Raw genomic sequence first — 13,969 nt, forward strand, 5'->3', positions numbered from 1 at the left:
GGCGGCGGTGGTGGCATGGAGCTGGCTGGATGGCTGCAGCAGCAGCTGCAGCCAGCCACGGCAGCTCTGCAGCGCGCTCCTCTGCCCCCACACGCCCCAGCCAGTCGCAGAAGCCGCGAGCCGCTGCTGGCGCATCGCGTAAAGCAGCCTCCGTGCGGCACCCGCCCCAGCAGCAGCTCGGGGCTTCTGCACAGGGCCGGCGCGCTGCCGCCGCCACACGCCCCAGCCAGGCGCAGCCTCTGCGCACCGCCCCAGCAGCGGCTCGCAGCTTGTGCACCCGGCTGGGGTGCGCGGTGGCGGCGGAAGGACGGGGCTGGCTGGCTGGCTGCAGCAGCAGCTGCAGCCAGCCACGCCAGCTCCGTTGCGCGCTCCTCCGCCCCAGCCAAGCGCAGAAGCCGTGAGCTGCTGCTGGGGCGGCGCACAGAGCAGCCTCCGCGCGCTGCTCCAGCAGCAGCTCGCAGCTTCTGCACTCGGCAGTCCTCCGTGCGCCGCCCAGCCCCGCTGTGGCACGTGATGACGTCTGCGATGACGTCATCACGCAGGCCGTGGCGGGCGCGCACATGCACGCCGCCGCGGGCGCCAAAACCTCTGGCACCGGCCCTGCCGCCAAGCTGCCTACATTTCCCATCAAAACTTGAGGGAAGCTGACAAGTGTCCAATCTGTGCCTTTTGTCACTTGTAGTTCCGCTCTCAGTTGCATCAATTGTGGCATCAGCATACGAGAAGCTACTTTTACTTGTTCAGTTATTCAGTAACAGTCATACATGACAGCTTTGTAGCAAGGTTTGTATCAAGCATGTCTACTGTACAAACTCTAAAGGGGCTGTAAGAGGGGAATATTAATTTCAGCCTTTATTTTTCTTCAAGGTCATACTAGAGTGAAGCAATACCAGTGCAAGCAAATTAATTATTGATCATCCTTGTAATTTAACACTCAGGATTCATTGATGTTATGTATTCCACGGTAATTAAGTATATGCTATAGCAGAAACGGCAGATGTATTAAACTGCAAGCAGCTTCCTCCCCCCTCCCTTTTTTGCAGCACATAATACAGTATCAGCTTTAGGACATATTTTACAAGGAAACAGTGATCATCAGGGAACAATAATCAACTAGCAGCTACTGCAGTTTATAATCTGTTCAATGGCCTCTGATAATTAAACCAGAAATTAAGGAACATCGACTTGTTTACAGTATCTTTAAACTCATCTTGGTTTTATTAGCTCCTTGTAAATATACAGCTTTTCTAAAATGCTTATCTGTAACACTAGAATCTATGCCAAGAATGTCTGCAGGAGGCCACATGTGCATATCTGGAAATGGCTCTTCCTCTTATCATATTTGTGAAGGCCACCTAATAATTCTGAATATATTTGTGTGTGTGTGTGTGTGTGTGTGTGTGTGTGTGTGTGTGCGATGAATAATTACGAATAGAGAAATGGATAAACAGACTGACAGATAAATGAGACTGACTTCCTTATTAGACCTGGTCCTTGCATCTGAAAGATCAGATCTTTCTAGATAGAATGGCAGGTTGTGACTGGCAATTTGCCTGCAGGCATTGTAGAGATGAAGGTGGTTGGGAGGTCCTGTGGTTCTACTTGCTGTCATGCATTCAAGTACATATAAAGCAGTTTCCATGAGAAGGAATATACTTATTGAAAGGCATACAAAAGATGTTCCATGATATTTGAACATCATAGTTTAATATAACAGAGCCTCTTTTAAAAAGATTGAAAAGTCACATGTTTCCATAATGTCTATTAAAAGAATCAAAGTTCACACGCTGGTGCAAACCATGTTTGTTGTGGTAGTGGTTTACTTAAAAAAAAAAGATGCAGGCGTGAAGGTAGCTTCGCTGTAGCATCAGATCTGGCTCCATTAAAATGTGAGGAAGGGGGGGGGGTTCCTCTTTGCATTCTTTATTATCAGAGATAGTGGTCAATTGCTGCTGGTGAGCAGCCATTTTAGACTGAAGGGTCATCTAAGTTAGAACAGGCCTATCATCCAAGTGAAAGAAGCATCATGGTCTTGGATGGGTTTGTAGATTATGGACAATACATTGGAACAATTAGGATCGGAAAACTAAGGAAAAAGACAAATGGCATAGTGATATTTTTCTTCTGCATCTCTCCCATAGTATGGAATTTCTGGCTTGACCAACCTGTTCCCTCTTTTTCAGGAGGCAGTCTAACATTTCTTCTTTCAATGTGAATCACTAGCAACAACAGACATTAACCCAAGGGGGAAAAAAAAGACCCAAGAACTTGCAAAACACCCACATTAACTTATCCACTATGATGTGTCAACCATGTCCTTCTCCTGTGTATGCAGAACAGGTCAGCTTTCACCAGGGTTGGACTGGACATTATAGCCACGAGGGAATTTCCTGGTGGGCTGATGGCTTCCCCCAAACTAAACACACACACTTGGCCCAGCCCATGGAAAGCAGCTTCTGAGAGGTACAAGCCTCGCCCAGCCTGGGGAAGGCTGCTCCAGTCAGGGTAAGTTGGGTACAGCATGCAAATAGCTGTACCCAAGCCCAGCAGAGCTGGAGGAGCCACCCAACTGAGCAAAGTGCAGTGCTGGCTGGCTGGCTCCCTCCCTTGTGAAAGGGGGAGGTGTTTTCCTCCCAATCAACCCCGGTCTTTTCTCTCTCCCTCTCCCTCCCTCCCCCCCCTCTCTCTCTCACACACACACACGGCCAGTGTCAGCACATGGTGAGGTGGAGCAGCTGCCATGGCCCACAAATCTCTCATTATATACAAAGTTTGTATTATCAAAGTTAGGAAGATGATAGCACCATTATTGTGGTTCTGAATGGTCACTATTCTTATCCTTTGTATAATTTCACTTTGTATGGAAGCATCAGTGACCCATTGGATAGCTTCATTTCATGGTCTCTTGGCCCCATTTTTGATACAGGACTCAAATTTCAGAATGCAAAGAATTGCCAAAAAATTAACCTTGTTTCCACTGGAAACAATGAATTATGCTTGCAGGATAATCTTAGGATCAATGTTTCTTTGTATATGTATTATTGGTGTACATGCCCATGCCCCCTTTATAACTAGGGATAACATTTCATACTACCTGTTTTGTTAGTTCAAGTTCATGAAAATGTATGCTTGAATAAAACTTCTTTGTTGTTAAGGTGCCACAAGATTCCTGGCTACTACTACTACTACTACTTCAAATTACATATATAGTAGAGGAAGATGTTGAGAAGATCCTGCTAGCTGCAGCTGAATACCATCTAAGCTTTGTTTACTCCTCTGCTTGAAGCTACTTAAACCTGGGTGCAGCCAAGGTACGAGCTGAAGGGTAAAATCCAGAAGACTCTTGGCTCACAGCTTATAGCCTGCATTAACGAGCCCATTATATCAGGAGCAGCTCACAACGTCCTTTCTTTATTTAAACTGAATTGTTTAAATTGTTTGTTTTGTATTTTGAAAATGCCTAAACTGCTTTAGATCTATTTGGGTTACCAGCAAAGAAATGCCCCAGTATAAAACTATATATGGGGATGCAGCTCCAAGAGAGTGCTGGGCTTTGATATTAAGTCTTCCAAGACCAATTCAATAGTCAGGGTTTCAGGCTTGCAGCTGCTATTCATCTGCTTTTGTGTGGAAAGTAAATATTGCCTCCAGGACAGTTTTCCGTGTTGAGAAAACAAAGCTACTGGCTCCTTAAGAGTTAGAAGTGAGACACAGAACCACATGCTATCATGCCGGGTTGCATCACAGAAGCAACACATGGTGAAACTTCAGAGCATTCCCCGAAAACAGAAACCCCCATGCTCATCCATGCACCATAGTGGGCTCTCTCATCTTGCAGTCTTGAAGCTTCAGGCCCAGAATATCAGAAGACAGGTATCAGCCAGCTCAGCAGTGGACATGAAAAAAACAGTATGCAGGGAGAGGAAACAAGAAGAGAACAAAGAAAAGGAACGGGCTACTAGGAGCTATTTGCAATACTGTCATACAACCCTAACCACTTCCCCCTCCCTTCTCTCACATACGCCATAAGAACAAAACATGAGTTTCATGGTATGCTCCTGTGCCACAAATATAGGAGTCAAAACCTTTTGATCCACTGGAAGTAGTATAAATCAGACATGACTGTGGGAGTGTCAATCCACCCACATCCAAGCATTATCTTGGGGCTGCATCTGTTCTGCAAACATACCATATGTTCATGATACTTCACAGACAGCACAGAATTCTGCTGTCTACAAATCTCAGCTTTGATTAACTCCCAACACACACCCCTTTTAAGACTGCAAGAGGACTTGAAGGCAGTATCTGCTAAAACAGCAGATGCTGGAGTGCAGCGTGCACATGCCAGCAAGAGACTGATCAGGATCAGAGAGCGCAGCTGTAGTGCTGCATATAGCTCCTTGACTGCACCCCATAGCTAACACCTTCCATTCATAGTAACCCTGGCTCTTAAGAACCTTAAAACTAAACCTTTGGATCATCCTGTTGTACTGCTCACCTTCCTGTGTTTTGTGTTCTACTCTTGAATGAAACACAGCAACCATTTCAAGCTGCTCTTGAAAACAGTGAAAAAACACAGGATTTTCACATACACACACAGGCAAGGTAACCCCTGTGGATTGTTTCAGCTGAGCCTTAAAGCAGATTTCTTTTTCTTTTAGTATATAGTACACAGAGGCCAAGCAAGTGTTTCATCTCATTCTAAACAATACAACCTTAACTACACAAAAGTCAGAAAATATTGCCTGCCTAATTTCAAGGATTTGGCCAAATGGAAATTGTATCTTGCTCTTCATAAAATGTGAGGTTAAAAAAATATAACTAGGTACACTGTAATATCCAGATGTTTAAAATTTTATTTATGCATTGCATAACTATGTATATTCAGATACATCAGGCACTTAAGTTTTTCTTCCAGTGCACATAAAAAAAACTCTTCTGATTTTGCAGGTCATAATCCGAATTTTAGATAAACATAGAAAAAGATTTAACATATTCAGAGTCCTGTATACATTACTGAAATTACTGCAGTGTTCAACATAATCCGCTTTTCTGAATGTGCAAACTCCAGCCACTACAATAAAGCTAGATGTTTTCATGTAGCCATCTCAGCAGATTCAAATCGACAGGTTCTGGATTCTTAAATGCCAAGCTCAGTCAATGTGGCACATCCGGAAGGCAGCTATTGAAACTTGATCCCTTGAGCCAGAGGCAAATCTTTGCTGTAATTGATTGTACTAAGGGATAAACAGAGAAGCAGATTTGATCACTAAAATCAGTTAGATGTGTACTCTAAGGATGCCCTTTAAAAGATCAGGAGAAAGAGGGGTTAAACAAACTACTTCTCGCTAGTGCCAGAATACCTGAAGAGCTATTGACACACAACTCTCCTAAGGATGTTTCTGCATTCATGCCTATAAATAGGTTAGCAGATGAATGACATGAAAACATAAATTGGCAACATAAGCAGAGAGCAATTCTTTCTTGCATGGGTCTGTAATGCCCAGAGAAAGGAAGTCAGCACCTATGATGTTGTTCATTAGTATAATACCAGAGGGGACAATTAAAGTGAAGACACACAAAACCCCTCTGAACCGCCTGACCACAAAGTGATTGTACTACACTATAGAGATGGGCACGAAATGGGAAAAAAACTAAACGGGCGTTTCCTGTTTCATCACATTCCATGAATCACAAACTTTCACAAAATTGTCCCATTTCGCAAAACAATTTGTTAGTTTCGTGATTCGTCAGAATCCAGGACACTTCAACGGCCCCCTTCATACCCAGAGATGCCAAACTCGCTGGGAGTCTTCAGCAGGCTCTCCTCCACCCACCCTCACTCAACAAGCCAGCAAGAACAAATGTTCTAAATAACAATATAAGCAAAGAAAATTAAAGAAAAAGGTAGGCCTCAGTCAAGCTAGGCCCCAGAGCCAAGCAATGCCCTGAGACTGGAGTTGGGTAGGGTGGAGGAAAGAAGGCACCCTCACTCAATGACCTTCCCAGCAAGGCCAAGAACTGAAAATAAGAGGCTTTTCAGTCTCATTTAAAACAGCAGCAAATCCAACCAAAAAGCTCCCAATTACACTCCAAATCCCAGCAACAGGTCCTCCCTCTTCCTCTCTCTACTGGAACTGAGGCAGAGAGCATGAGGCAGAGAGCTGTGCCTTATATAAGAAATGCTCACATAGAGCAGAACAGGAGGTCTCTGGCTGGCAGACAGACCTGCCTAACAGGGTTTGGAGGGACGAGACTGGTGCTCCCATGGCTACAGAAGGCCCATCTCCTCAGTCGCCTAGGGGATTAACCCCCCGCTCCTTGCAGTATAGGGCAGAATGGAAGCTCTCCAGTTGGCAGGGAGAACTACCTATCAAGATTATGTGGGCTAAGACTGGGGTTTCCAATGACAACAAAAGGTCTGCAGACATTCCGGGCCTATGTTGCCTAGGGAATCAATGGATTGGTGCCAGCCTGTCTGGCATCACAAACTATTCACGAATCGGCCCCAAAATTCATGAATTTCATTAAAACTGCGGCCCCACGAAATGCCTTTCACAAAACACGAATCGGCCCTATTCGTCACAAAATTTGATTCATATTTCGATTCATGCCTATGTCTACTACACTATCTGAGTTGAACTTATAAAATTAAATCCAAACACTATGTAGAAGTATAATTGCAAAACCAGACTGGGAAAAAAGATCAATGCTGTCATGCCAATAAATAAATGAGGTCCAAATCTTCATCAATCTGTACTGCGAAACTGCCACAAACACAGGTCTAGTTAGTGAGTTTATATACTAATGTTGCGCTTCAAATTCTAAAATCTAACTGTGGGTGCTTCAGGACAACTCTATATTCCTGGGAAAAGCTGTTTTCCTTTTTGCAGCAGCTGATTCAATATTAACCTTATTAAAAATCAGAAATGTCCACAATTCCTTTAAGGCAGTCTGGAAAGTCTGTAGCAAGATTAAAAACATACCTCTGGTTGCCCTTCCTGCCACAAAGAGTCATTTTCCAGTACTTTTTAATGTTCTCACACTGTCAAAAGACAGTCATGTTCTCTACTGAAACTGTACTTGTAACTTAATTTGTTTTATATATTTCTGTATATTACATTATTTGCATATTCTTCTAAGTCTATGCCAATTAAATTTTGGGCTACATTACTGAAATAAATTATCTGGTGCACCTCACTTTCCTATTTGGGGGGGAGGAATCTTTTATTTATAAATTCTACATATTACCAGAGGGCATCATAGGACTGGCTGAGTGACAGGCAATTTGGAAACCTGCCAGAGAATGATTCTGCATATGTAGACCCACAGTTCTTACCAGGTGGATCGTCTCATATATTGTTTCCATGAATCACTGCCGGATTCCCTTCCACCACCAGTGTGCTTTTCACCACCTGGAAAAGGGAAAGAAAACAAGAGTTACACATCTGTAATCAAGGAACATTTTTCAAAGAAGTGTTAATAAGTGACAGACAGAAGAATCAAACTTCATCCCTTTCCTCAGGAAAGTAAACAATCCCAAGCATCCTCTTATCTGAAAATACCAATCTCAGTTTCAGACATTTCACAATAGCATGCATTTGTTTTAAAACTGGTAATATTCTCAGATGTCCTTTCAACTCACAGTGAGAAAAATGTACCGAAAGAAAAAAAATTAGTAATGAGCAGGGCCACACAGAGTCTATATTCTCATGCTGCCACTATAGAATCACAGAATCCAGCATGTAGCTTAAGATTCAGGAATATTTGGAATAACTGCTTTCTTTCTGGAAAAAGCTACAGCTTTTTAAAGCCCTTGTGGCTGCACAAATGAGCACAAGATAATCTCTCAGAAGCCATTTAAGAACTGTATAGTTTTCAGAAAAGTAGTGTTTTGAAGTTCTACTTGGCCACTTTTCCCTCCCTTGGTTAAGAGAAAGAGAAAAACCAGCACAAAAGCAAATGTTTCACTTGCTTATTTATTCAAATTCCAGAGTCTTCTTTCTCATCACAGTGCATGCCCAACTTTAGTGCAGAACTAGAATTTTTAAAGTTCAGAATCTGTTCACCTTTAACAATGGGCAACATGTCGTCTGTCAGGATTATGAGTTTGAAAATTTATCACACCAAGGGATTTAGAAGATCACTATCTTTAACAAATGAAGGAAAAAGATCATCTTATGCTGACTAACCTTTCAGAAATCATTCTATAAACTGGGCTGAGGTTCTGTGACAGAATAGGGCATTCTTTTACACTGTTACATTCTACAGGTCACACTGAATATTTAACCTTTTTAAAAATTGTTATTATTTATCCTAAGCCAGCAACTAAAAAGATGGATGGAGAACAGTCACCTGGAAGCAGGCTAGAACCGGCTGCCAAAATAAGTATGCCTGGGCCCTGGGGGCCCTACCAAATGTTAGTCAAGAGATGCCATTAAGTTTTTAAGTAGACATATGCCATAAACTGGCTGTACAAATCCTGTTTTTACTGCCAAAAAAAAGAAAGAAAAAGAAGTACTACAGCTTCTGAGTTGCATGAGAGTCAGTGTCAGAATGTTAGATTGAGACCTAGGATACCCCAGTTTAAGTGCCTGCTTGGCTATGAAGCTCCCTAGATGTTTTGGCCTGGTCACTGTCAATCTAGCCTACCTCATAGTGGTGTTGCAAGGTTAAAATGGAGACGGAAGAACCTCAGAGGGATATAAATATGCTAGAATAGAGATATGACATATAATATGCAAACATAAAATGCTATTTGTTCGTAATGGTGAAGTCCCTATCACTAGATGGAGCCAGTCTACATAGCAAAATATACTTCGGGCAACCAAACCAGTATTAAGAATAGCTGTTCCCAAGATGGAACCCATGGGCGCATCCATTTGATTCTGGTGCCAACTTACTGCTTGAGTCTTAGAAATAAAATCTAAATGGCCTTGAATATAACAGAACTGGGAGCTTGTCGGGAGCTTGATGTTCCCTGCCATGCTTCACTCCTGCTGAAAGCTGGCATGAAGGGCTTGGACTCTAATGCTGAACTCTAATACTGTTTGAATTCTGATGTTAGCTACTGTGGGTGCCTGCTCTCTCTCACAGTCCCAGGAAAGCTTATCGATCTGTCTGCCAGAGAAGAACCACTGTCCTGGATGCTTAACCTTGGAGCTCCTGAACTTTCTAAAACATCTTTATTCCTAGTTGCTTTGCTTGTTGCTTTACATACGGGGGATGGGAAGTGGGAACTTAGAGCGCTGGAAGTTAAAGGGGTGAAGACTGGGCTGTAGTAGAGGCTTGGGGCTTGACGTAGGTTTTCATTCCTGGCAATGTAGCTGTACTAGATTGCTGAACTCATGGATTCTCAATAAAGCTTTAACTCATGCAGTTCTGGCCTCGTGCAGTGAAGTCATTGAGATCTACCTTTCAGAATCCTGACAGAGCTCCAGGCTACACCTTACCAGCTGACTGACTAGCAAAGAGTTTAGCACATCCTGGGCAGATATGTCATAATTAGTAGTGTGGACTCTGCCCTCCCCTGCCCCAAAATCTGAGTTTCAGGGATTAAAAAATCCAGGATCCCTGAAATCTGGGTTAGATTCTCTGCTCTGGGTTAGATTATTCAGGACTTAAACTATTATTATCCCCTATGGGGAAAAATGTCTGGGGAGCATTTTTAAGCAATCTCCATCAAATTTGCACAGAACCTATTTCTGCTTGTGCACTAAGGACCCCCAAATTTCAGGGGGGGGGGCTTCCTGGGACCCCAGGATCCAATTCTATGGGCCTCTGAATGGGCTGCCCCAGCTCCATTGTTTCCCATGGAGGAAACATTTCCAAGGCTTTTAAACTCTGCTGCTCTCCTGCCCTTGCTAGGGATTCTCTGATTTGACATTACTCCCTTGAAAGCTTATTATCAAACCAGAGGGAAGGCTGAAACAAAGGAGGCTGAGGGTTGCTGAGCCACAGAATTTAAAAGGCGGTCAGTGGTGACAGCTTAATGGAGCTCTTCTGGAGCTCAGGCAGTGGGGAGGAGCAGAAAGCAATGGGAGTCCACTCTGCCTGCTGCCTCCTCCCTCACCCCATCAGCCTTATGCTGCTCTCCTGCAGCACTGCAGAGCTTGACTCCATTCACACTGCTGCCCTCTTGCCTCCACTGGGGCTGTCCACGGTGGCTGAATATGACCAGTTAATTTAGCCCAGCAAGTCTGGGTGCCCAGATCCAATCCTGGGTAAAGGCATGTGATCCAGTTTAACAAGATTAAGCCAGATGGTCATAAATTTGACTTTTAAATCAGTTTCTGAACCCAGATCACACACCACTAGTCACAACTGTGCATTCTGGACTTGGCCATGAACAGAGACACTCTTATTTCACTGGGCATGGCAACCTTTTCCTGTTTTCTCTTTTCTTTGGAAACTGAAACCACACAAATGTCTCCCACAGAAAAGAGCTAGTCCTGCCACTCTTGGTAGCCATTCTGTGATTGGTCTGCCTTTTATAATAGCCAATTTGTGGTGACACATACTACTCTTTCATACAATTTCAAAATGTCCAGAGGATCAACTCTTGTTTAGAGTACAGGGCTTCTCCAGAAGATAAAGACTAGTAATCCCTGAACTACATTTAGGGAACTGCTGTTTTATGCCGTCATCCACATCATTTCTGTATCTACAGAACAAGTAATGATTTACAATGCAAAACATCAACGTACCAAAAGCTCCTCCAATTTCTGCCCCACTAGTGGGAATATTGACATTTACGATGCCACAGTCTGATCCCATAGGCCTAGGAATAACATAAATAAATTACTAAAATATCCCCTCAAAAGGGAAAAGAATCCAGCAACAAAGACGAAAATAGAAAGCTCGTCCAGGAGTAGTTTTAAGAAGATTTGTTTCTCTCTTTTTACAAGAAAATTACACACAAATAAAACAGAGACTATACCCAAGCCATCGGAATATCCTGCCCAAATCCTTGGTAAAAATGCTGCTGGAGAGACCTTGTTTTACTTCATTGTTCCATGCAAAGGCTTCTTCTTCTGTCTGGAAGTAAAAGCACCAAAGTTAAATGACAGTTAACGATCTAAGCAAAAAAACCCATATTAGACAGAAGTCTACGCAGATTTCAAAACAGCACATCATGACACCTTGAACAACAATGAAGAAAAATTAAGCCACCATGTTGGATTCGCCCACCACTTTGCCCATCAGAATAGCCAGGCAACATGCAACACTGATCCCACGCTCTCTGCCAATATACTGGACATCAAAGCATCTGAGAATGAGGAAGGTAAACAGGAGTTTTCTAGTACATCATCTAGACCTTAGGTTTCAAATAGCCTTCCCTAAGTTTTAGTGCCATTCGTGCATATCACTTTATCCTTTCTGCAATCAGTTCTCAATTCACAGTGTCTTAGGAGGACACCCATCAAACTTGGACATGATTTTCTCCATGATTATTTCACCCAGATGGAAACTCATACAGTATGAATCATCTGGCTCACAGAAAAAGAAATGGTGAGAAATTATAGATGTGGACACACAAAACTTATGTTTAGTAGTGAGAACACTGTAAGGTACTGGTGAATATGGACCCACAATGCAATTCTTAGCTGAGCCAGAACAAGTCCTGTCTGCTATCTCTGAGATGCATTTGACCATGAGATAATTACTGGTTGAACTCAAACAGTATATTGTGGTTCTGACTATCGTTAAGTCAGGAAATAAGGCTGCAACAGGATTCCCTGATATAGTTAATAATACAGCTGACAGCCATGGAAGAATTCCAGAAATAAAGTTTCATCCCTGTCTGACTGGACAAAAGGGGAAAGTAGCATGCTGTTCTACCCCTTATCAGTAAGAGCATTATTTAGAGATTTGAGAAAGAATACATGCACAGAGAGAGAGAGAGAGAGAGAGAGAGAGAGAGATCTGTGAATTAAGAATGTGTTAATTTTAATTCAGAAAAAGCTAAATATAAGTATAAGACTGCAGTTTGAGTTATAATAAAGACACAGATAATGCATGGTTACAGTGGCACTCCCTGCACAAAGATCAATACCCACACAAGCAAATGCTTTTAAATACAGAGCATCAGCTCTGCTTTCAAGCAGTGACTAGTTCATGTAATTACATTGGCTCATAATCCACTGTTCAACACCATAATCACTGGCCATATAAATTAACCCAAACTGCACGTAATCCCCTTTCTTCCATGATGCCTCTGAAGTTTGAAACAAAAGAGTCTTGGCTAGTGAGACATTAGAAAGCATACCTGCATCTCATCACAGACCTGTATTACCTACCTTGAATTTTAGCACATACAGAATAGGGGCAAATGTTTCTGTCTGCACAATAGGTGCATTGTGTGGAAGACCAATCACAATGGTTGGTTCCACATAGTTTCCAGGCCGCTCTACAATCTGAAAAAAAATGGTACCCATTAGTTTCAGATGGATCAGGTAACACATAAAATGTTCCAAATTCACTAACTTGCTTAACTGTCTCAGTTCAAAAACTGGAAATCGTCAGGGCATAAAGTCATCACCTCCTAAAACTGCATCAGTTTCTGCAGTCATATAAGAAAACAGTGGTCATGACTGACTGTCATGTCCAGAGCTACAGAACCTACAAAGCAGGGTCAAAGTGAGATAAAAACATGGTATATTAATCCCCAGCAGAAGACTATCTTGGCAACAGTTGTTCAGCCAAATCTCCTCTGTGAAATGCAGCATCATATATCAGCTTTAGTTGATAAGCCAGCTATGGTTGTTCTTTGAAAAGCATGCTCTGGCCACAGTGATCCATGCTCTGATTACATCCAGGTTAAATTATTCTAATGTGCTTTACATGGAATTGCTTCTGAAAAATATCCAGAAACTTCAGCTCATCCAAAATTCAGCAGCCAGGCTACTGTCAGGGGTGAGATACAGGGTTTGTATCACTTCCGTGCTGAAAGAACTGCACCGGCTGCCCATTTGTTGCCAGGCACAATTCAAAGTGCTGGTTCCCACTTTTAAAGCTCTAAATGTCTTTGGGCCACAGTTCCTAAAGGACCATCTCATCTCATATTGTTCAGACTGCCAGTTAAGACTTGCCTCACAAGATCTCTGTGCCCCTTCGGAGGGGAAACAAGTGCTAACCAGAGACAGGGCTTTTTCACTAGCAGCGTTTCACTTATGGAATACCTTTCCACTTGAGGCTCGCCTGGCTTTCTTTTAGGCTCTAAACCAAAACATTTCTTTTAGGTTCTAGATCAAAACATTTCCCTTTAACTAGACCTTTAATTAAGGGGCTGATTTTTAAAAAATACTATTTTAGAGTGAGAGATCCAGAGGAGTTAGCCATTTTAGTCTGTAGTAGCAAAATAGAAAAGAGTCCAGTAGCACCTTTAAGACTAACCAACTTTACTGTGATTCTTGAAATCTTATGCTACAGTAAAGTTGGTTAGTCTTAAAGGTGCTTCTGGACTCTTTTCTATTTTAGAGTGGAAATTGTTATTTTAAGCTGCTAGTGGTCTGTTTTTACGATTTATGATTTTTCTTAGATTTTTGCTGGGTTTTGTGCTGATGCTGGATTTTAATTATCTTAATGATTTTTTATTATTATTTTGTATTTTGTAAGCCACCTTGAGTAGTTCCTGAAGAGGTGGCATAAAATTTTTCTAAATAAATTTGCAGCCCTCCAGAGAGCCAAGTTTTTTGTAAGCAGTCTGCATAGCAAATTCTGAACCTGATAACGGAAACACACTTATAGTAGAATTGGACCCGAATCCTTATTCCCATCCACCCCTTTCCTGAGCATAACATGCAGATCTGATTAAGAATAATACAATGGAGCTGAGAAGATACTAGTTGGGGATTTATTTAGTTACAAAAAAGTGACTAAATAGGAGATAGGAGAGAATACAAAGACTGGGTTAGAGCAGAATTAAGGTAAAGTGCCCTGTACAAGCACCGAGTCATTACTAACTCAT

The 13,969-nt window shown here is 42.4% G+C and overlaps 1 protein-coding gene across 1 annotated transcript in view; it reads right to left on the minus strand.

Moving 5' to 3' along the window:
- Positions 1-4,838: 4,838 nt before the first annotated feature.
- ALDH7A1 (aldehyde dehydrogenase 7 family member A1) overlaps positions 4,839-13,969 on the minus strand; it is a 37,723-nt gene continuing 28,592 nt past the window's right edge. The window contains exons 14-18 of the mRNA XM_054986737.1: positions 12,300-12,416; positions 10,940-11,037; positions 10,707-10,780; positions 7,340-7,415; positions 4,839-5,237 (exon numbers count right to left, since the gene is read on the minus strand). Of these exons, the coding sequence (XP_054842712.1) occupies positions 5,183-5,237; positions 7,340-7,415; positions 10,707-10,780; positions 10,940-11,037; positions 12,300-12,416 (420 nt within the window). The 3' untranslated portion in view covers positions 4,839-5,182. The remainder of the gene's footprint in view (positions 5,238-7,339; positions 7,416-10,706; positions 10,781-10,939; positions 11,038-12,299; positions 12,417-13,969) is intronic.

The sequence above is a fragment of the Eublepharis macularius genome, chromosome 8, assembly GCF_028583425.1.
Source record: "Eublepharis macularius isolate TG4126 chromosome 8, MPM_Emac_v1.0, whole genome shotgun sequence".
Lineage (NCBI taxonomy): Eukaryota > Metazoa > Chordata > Lepidosauria > Squamata > Eublepharidae > Eublepharis > Eublepharis macularius.